This window comes from Equus przewalskii, chromosome 6 (genome assembly GCF_037783145.1).
Source record: "Equus przewalskii isolate Varuska chromosome 6, EquPr2, whole genome shotgun sequence".
Taxonomy (NCBI): Eukaryota; Metazoa; Chordata; class Mammalia; order Perissodactyla; family Equidae; genus Equus; species Equus przewalskii.
In genome coordinates this window covers 32,580,601-32,588,692 of record NC_091836.1, presented here as the reverse complement: position 1 = coordinate 32,588,692, position 8,092 = coordinate 32,580,601, and the positions used below count along the sequence as shown (strand labels likewise).

Below are 8,092 nucleotides of genomic sequence, written 5' to 3'. Positions count from 1 at the left end.
GAAATGAAGATTGGCAGCAGATGTTAGGTCAGGGTGAATCTTTCCCAGCAAAAAAATAAATTAAAAAATAAAAATAAATAAAATTAGGGATCCTTTAACCCTCAAGCACCTTTGATTTTATTATTAGTATTTCTCCATACATAAGAACTGTAATATAACTTCAAAAAACGTGTCTGGATAGGAATTTTCAAGATAAAGTTTATCAGGAAGTGTCACTGAGTTTCTAAAAATTTGAACAATAAACTTAATACATTACATATCTCAGCAAACCAAAGGCCTTTTTTTCTGACATGAAATCATTATATTGATTTTATTTATGAACATATTCTACCATCCAGAATTTTCTTCAGGGCAAATTTGACATCCTTATTCCTCAGACTATAAATCAGGGGGTTCAGCATGGGCACAATGATGGTATAAAACACAGAGGACACTTTCCCTTGGTCCATGGAGCTAACAGATGATGGCTGCAGGTACATGAATGCTGTAGATCCATAGAAAACTGCAACGCCTAAGATGTGGGAACTGCAGGTACTGAAGGCTTTGGACCTGCCTTCATTGGAGCGAATTTGGAGAATGCTGGAGAGGATGAAGATGTAGGAGGCAAGGATAACTGAGGCAGGAGTCAGGATGTTAAAAGCACTCAAGACTATTACTAATAATTCATTGATGTAGATGCTGGAACAAGACAGCTCCAAAAGTGGAAAGAGATCACAAAAATAATGGTTAACCACATTGGTCTTGCAGAAAAAGAGTCTCAACATAAAGCCTGTATGGATTGTAGATCCAATGATGCCCAAAATATAAACTCCCACTGTAAGCCAAAAGCAGATGTAATAAGACATGATGACATTATAAAGCAAGGGGTTACAGATGGCAACGTAGCGGTCATATGCCATTGCAGCCAACATATGAGACTCTGCAATGATAAAAACAATGAAGAAATAGAGCTGAGTCATGCAGTCAGGGTAGGAAATGATGTTCTTCTCTGTCACAAAGTTCAACAGCATTTTGGGGGTAATGACAGAGGAATGGCAGAAGTCTATGAAGGACAAGTTGCTGAGGAAATAGTACATGGGGGTGTGCAGGTGAGAACTGAGGCTTATCAGTGTGACCATGCCAAGGTTTCCCACCACTGTGACCACATAGATTCCTAGGAAGAGGAGGAAGAGTGGTAGTTGGAGTTCAGCATGATCTGTTAGCCCAGCGAGGATGAACTCAGTTACTGTGGAATGATTTCCAGGGTCCATTATCCTCTCAGCAGGTTCTAAGTTTAAAAGAGAAAATGAGAGTATTTGAGTGTATGTGTCATGTTTGAGTGCATGCACATGGGTATCTGCATGTGAAAGAGAGAGTGTTATTATGTGGAGATCAACATTTTATCCCTTATAAGAGGAGATTCATAAGGCAGATATCTCTTGAGCCTCTTTGACTACTCTATGGCAATCAGTTACTCTAGTTGACCAGAGAAAGAATCTTTAATTTCAAGGAAATTATAATTAAAATACTTATAAGTTTTAAGAGGAAAAGACAATTTTGGGGTCAGTTAGTAAGATGGTTACCACTGCTATTTCTGAAGCCTCTTTATTCTTCCTGTATTCTGTATGCACATATTAATGTTCTACATATCAAATGAAGATAATGATTAAATTTCTTTTGACTCAGAATAAAAAAGGGTAGCAAATGCTTTTTACAATTAATAAATATAGGATTCATAAGTCTGTGAAAAACCTTTTTGATCTGAACCATTTTCCTTACTAGAATTTCAGTAACAGGAACTCTTTCAGTTCCAATAATTTATGATTTTATACTTCTAATAGTCCCTGATGTTAAGTTATATAGTCATGGATTCAAACCTTGACTAAACCCTGTACTTGCTCCAATCCTCTGAAAAATGGAAATTCTAAATTCTGTCTCATAAAAATTAAGTTAAATGATGCCTGCAAGGTGCTGACCAGTTCCTGGCTCTTGGTAAGGATTAATAAATGTCAATGTTGCTTTAATTGTAATCTATTGAGCTTCTGTCTGTTATATCTTTCTTTTTCCCGACATTGCCATTCCCATAACGGCAACAAGAGTTTTAGTGTTTTTTCCTCAGCATATTTTATTGTTGTTTCTTTCCATTAATTAAGACAATAATACAGAGATTTAGAATTTTTTTTACTTAATATTAACCTCTTAAAATCATCAATATTTTCCATGGTATCCAAATAAGTTCAAAACAATTTATTCATCATTCAAAGATTTATATCTAGCAAAAAAAAAAAGTTTTCTTTTTTATGTCCTATTAAGTATCACATGATTTAGCTATTCTACAAAAGAATATTTGGTAGAATCAATTTTGACTCATCATATTCCCTTAGCTTTTCGCATCTTCTATTTCCTCTGTCCTGTGAAATCTATTTAATAGTTAGGATCCTTTAGTTAAAGACTTTAATAGTGATAGCCATAGTTAACAAGACCATTTTCTATGCGCCCATAAATACATTTCTTATATTTACATTAAGGACTGACTTAATTCTGTATTAATCATTATGAGTTATTTACTGATTTTTATTCAATAGTAGATTGTAAATTCAATACACTGTTTGGCACAGGGCTTGGCATGTAGTGAATATATGTTTAATAAAATCATTGAAGGAAGGTTAGAGATAAGTTAACATAGACTCAATATAAGGGACCTAAGCTCTCAGACTGCCTGAAGAACAAATGTTTGCCATATCTTTTTATACTGCAGAGAACAGGGAGATAAGAAAGGAACCTGTGTTCATCAGAGAGTGTGAATATCATAATGAGGACAGGTGAAGATGGGTAAAGAGCTATGCGCATCTTTATGCACACTGGGAGGGAGCTATAGTAGAAGACTAAGATCTTAATAGTCAAGGACTAAGATTCAGACATACTCCGTCCCAGAGAGTTCAGTGCTGTATTTTTCTTCTCCATTGCTATGGAGGGAAAAGCGACCTGATAATGCTGGTAGATAGTTCTGAGGACTAACCTTGCAGTACTCCTTCATGCTAAGAGGGTCATAGACTAAAAGTCACCTTCGTCAATTATTTTGGTTCACTGGTCTTGATCTCTGATGAAGCCAATGCTCAAGGCAATCTGGTCCTTTGCAAAGGTTGATTGGTATAAGACGATGATGTTATACTCTGGGTACACATACTAAGAGTCTTATTAGAGATAAACAATTATAATGACTTCCCACTAGAATCTTATCCCACAGGTATCAACTCCTGGGAAAAAATACAATTAAAATTTCCCTTTCCCCCATTGGTTCTCAAGTATTGAATAGTGTCACATAGGTGTGATTTATTTCTCTTGCTAGATTATATATTGGAAAAAACGATATGAGAGAGAAAATTAGAGCTCTAGAGAATTTCATGCCAAGCTATTGAGAAAGGCAAAATTGCAGGGTATTTTTAAGACATACACTAAAGAGATTTTCTAAGGTTATTTCCCATAGGAAAAAAGTAGAAAATCAGGGAATGCAAACTTTATGTGTAAAATTTGAAAGTTTTTACTTCATAGACCTATACTGAGTGAATTTAGATATCATGATGTAGTCATAAGACAGTGATGCTTTTCTGTGATGGTTTTCTCTTTAGTCTTGATTTGTGACTCTTCTCTGATTTTATTGTATTGTGGTTACCATGAGGTTTCTATAAAATATCTCATAGATGAGATAGTCCATTTTCTGATAGCCACTTATCTCCAGTAGCCTAAGCAGGTTCCCTCCCTTTCCTCTTCCTCTTCTATATTTTTTCTCTCACAAATTCTGTTTTGTGATGTGAGTTTGTGACTAAATTGAAGTGTTTATAAATATATCTGATGCTTTCTTTCCCTTTATCCCACATTTCTCACATACTAAGCTCTAAAACATTAGTGTATAAGAATAACCTTATGAGATAATTGTGCTAGTTAAGAACTTTACTTAAATTTGATTAAAATTATCACTATGAGAGCAGATAATCAGCTGAATAGATTTATTTCAATACCTCACTGTCATAATTTGGTTTAAAACGTTTATTCCTCAAGTAGAATCTGAATGCCTAGCATCTGCTTCTTTCCTTCTTTTGTCTGTATCCATTAAAGTGTGTGGTTAAATAGATAGCTTAAAACTGATTGGTTTGAATTTTACTCTACATGTTTTTAGAAGTTCATGTACTTTAATAAAGATCTAGAATAAGATGTATAACACCCATGTCTATAAATCCTTGGTACTTAACAAAAAAGTGAAATGTGAGTTACAGGCATAGCACATAGCTTGTGGTCTGAGTACTATATGTGGGCATCGGCACTACCTGGTGGGGTATGAATCAGTAAATATCCTGACTCAGTTTTTTGAAGTCAACAACCTTATTTTACAGGTCAAATTTCTTCTGCTGACCCGACAAATCTGATTGACTTAACTTTTTAATTAAATAAACCTTTTATAATATGTATAAATAAAATTTTTTAAATCCAAGCCTAGTGTTTTTTTAAATTATTACAATTTAATTAATAAAATGAGAAAATTCAATATAAAATAATTTCAGAATATGTAAGCTTATTTTACAACTATTGAATGTTTTGAAATTCTGTATGTATAATTTGGTGAATTTCTTAAAGACATAGATATTGTCCCATACATCTTTCTTATTCTCTTGTTATACCATATTTACTCCATAAACAATTTAAATTGGAAAAATTTTGACTTACCTACATTCAACACATAATAACATGTTGAAATGAGACCGAATCTTTTGTATTTATAAGCTTAATTTCATTATTTATAATTTGTCTTAACTAGGTTTATTAACATTAACTTAAATGGTAACAACCTACTGTTTAACTTTGAGGGAAAAAGTATAATCTTAGAAATTTTAGAAACGTATTATTTTGGTGCTCATTGAATGGTGACTGTTTATCAACCAAGTTCATTCCATCACCTAAAGGAGTTAAAATGTTATTAGGTCCTTGGTTTGCCATAGCATAGACGCTGACTCATTAACAGAAAAATTTTTAGATTCTTTTATCCAAAATTCTCATTCTTTTCCCTTCATGAATAAAAAATGGGACAGAACTTTCTAACCACAGCATAGCAGAGCTTATGGTAAATGGGTTATAGTTTAAGGTGTTGAACCTAGGCCAGTGAAATTTGGCCTTATCCAGTTGGGGTTTCAGTCTGATTGCTTTGGCAGGTTGTAGCTAAAAAGGGGCTCCAGAGAAGCAAGAGTCAAGGAGGTTTGATGTGATCTCACTCCCCTGTCTTTGGCAAGCAACAAGAACAATGAAACAAAAGAGCACTCACTGCTCCACGTTAAAAGCCCAACTAAAGTGGTTCTCCACTGTGTGGTCACCAGCTACATCAGCCATGGGCAGAGAGGACAGTGCTCACTGTGGACAAGAAGCCCAAAGACTGCTGGAGGAGTTTGTTTTTCAGTTGCCCAAGGAGCACAGTGGTGACCCATAGGTGCTGCAGTCTCTGGGATGGGAGACCAGGCAGGGAACCCTGAATCTGCTCCACCCGGAAATCCCAGTATCTGTCTTCTCATTTCAAATACTTCTTTTGTCCATTTCCAGCCACGTCTCCTCTTAGTTCCATCTAAGCTAGTATGATTGCTCTAAGAATGCACAAGCCTTCTGCAAATTAGGGTTCCTTTTTAACTCTGAAATATTTGAAATCAAAAAAGTAAAATTGGTTTTAAATAGTTTTTGCATTAAATTTGTCAATGAAAGAAAAACGACCTTATGGTAGTTTAATGATTTCAATTGTAAACTTTTGGATGATTTAAAAAATAACTTAAATCTCTGTTACTTTTTTTCCCTATTGACAAGGCATTTTCTTTTTCTCCTTTTTTTATTACTTTTTAAATTGCAGTAACATTGGATTATAACAATATATAGCTTTCAGATGTATATCGTAATATATCTCAGATTCTATGTAGATTGCGTCATTTTCACCAGCCAAAAACTAACTATAGTCTATTCCCTCGCACATGAGCCTAATCAACACTTTTGCCCTCTCACCCTTCCCCTATAGTAACCACCAATCCAATCTCCAATGCTATGTGTTTGTTTGTCATTGTTTTTATCTTCTACTTATGAGTGAGATCATATGGTATTTGACTTTCTCCCTCTGACTTATTTCACTCAGCATAATACCCTCAAGGTCCGTCCATGTTGTCACTAATGGCCGAATTTCATAATTTCTTATGACTGAGTAGTAGTCCATCGTGTATAAATACCACATCTTCTTTATCCATTCATCCCTTGATGGGCACCTAGGTTGCTTCCAAGTCTTGGCTACTGTGTATAATGCTGCAGTGAACATAGGGCTGCAAGTATCTTTATGCCTTTCTGTTTTCAGGTTGTTTGGATAAATACCCAGCAATGGGATAGCTGGATCATATGGTAGATCTATTTTCAATTTTCTGAGGATACTCCAAACTACTTTCCATAGTGGCTGCACCAGTTTGCACTCCCACCAGCAGTGAACAAGGGTTCCCTTCTCTCCACATCCTCACCAACACTTGTTGTTTCCTGTCTTGTTAATTATAGCCATTCTGACCAGAGTGAGGTGATACCTCATTGTAGTTTTGATTTGCATTTCCCTGATAGGTAATGATGTTGAGCATCTTTTCATATGCCTGTTGGCCATCCGTATATCTTCTTTGGAGAAATCTCTGTTCAGATGTTTTGTCTGTTTTTTTTTAATTGATGGTTGTTGTTTTTGTTGTTGAGATGTATGACTTCTTTGTGTATTTTGGATATTAACCCCTTATCTGGTATATGGTTTGCAAATATCTTCTCCCAATTGTTAGGCTTTCTTTTGGTTTTGTTCATGGTTTCCTTTGCTGTGTGGAAGCTTTTTAGTTTGATGTAGGCCCATTTGTTCATTTTTTCTTTTGTTTCCCTTGCCTGGTCAGACATGGTACTTGAAAATATGCTGCTCAGACTCATGTCAAAGAGCGTACTGCCTATGTTTTCTTCTAGAAGTTTTATAGTTTCAGGTCTTACATTCAAGTCTTTAATCCATTTTGAGTTGATTTTTGTGCATAGTGTAAGGGAATGGTCTACTTTCATTCTTTTGCATGTGGCTGTCCAGTTTTCCCAACACCATTTATTGAAGAGACTCTCCTTTCTCCATCGTACGCTCTTGGCTCCCTTGTCAAATATTAGCTGTCCATAAATGTGTGCATTTACTTCTGGGTTCTGGATTCTGTTCCATTGATCTGTGTGTCTGTGTTTGTGCCGGTACCATGCTGTTTTGGTTACAAGGGCTTTGTAGTATATTTTGAAATCAGGGAGTGTGATACCTCCAGCTTTGTTCTTTTTGCTCAGGAATCCTTTGGCTATTCAGGGTCTTTTGTTGTTCCATATAATTTTTAGGATTCTTTGTTCTATTTCTGTGAAAAGTGTTGTTGGAACTTTTATATGGCTTGCGTTGGATCTATAGATTGATTTAGGAGGTATGGACATTTTAACGATGTTAAGTCTTCCAATCCAAGACCATGTAATATCTTTCCATTTCTTTGTGTCTTCTTCAGTTGCTTTCAACAATGTTTCATACCTTTTGGTATACAGTTCTTTCACCTATTTGGTTAAGTTTAATCCTAGGTATTTTATTCTTTTTGTTGCAATTGTAAATGGAACTTTATTCTTAATTTCTCTTTCTGCTACTTCGTTGTTAGTATATAGAAATGCAACCGATTTTTGTACTTTGATTTTGTATCCCATGACATGACTGAATTCATTTATTGTTTCTAAAAGATTTTTAGTGCATTCTTTAAAGTTTTCTGTATATAAAATCATGTTGTCTGCAAATAGTGACAGCTTCACTTCTTCCTTTCCAGTATGGATCCCTTTTATTTCTGATTGCTCTGACTAGGATTTCCAATACAATGCTAAATAAGAGTGGTGACAGTGGGCATCCTTGTCTGGTTCCTGTTCTTAAAGGGATAGATTTGGGTTTCTCCCTGTTGAGAATGATATTTGCTGTGGGTTTGTCATATATGACCTTTATTATGTTGAGGTATTTTCCTTCTATACCCATTTTTATTTAGAGTTTTTATCATAAATGGATTCTGTATCTTGTCAAATACTTTCT

At 35.1% G+C, this 8,092-nt stretch overlaps 1 protein-coding gene across 1 annotated transcript; it reads right to left on the bottom strand.

Annotated features, from left to right (window-relative positions):
• Positions 1-314: 314 nt before the first annotated feature.
• Positions 315-1,250, bottom strand: LOC103562115 (putative olfactory receptor 8G3). The gene has a single exon (XM_008537048.2). The coding sequence runs from the start codon at positions 1,248-1,250 to the stop codon at positions 315-317; it is 936 nt and encodes a 311-aa protein (XP_008535270.2).
• Between the last annotated feature and the right edge of the window lie 6,842 nt (positions 1,251-8,092).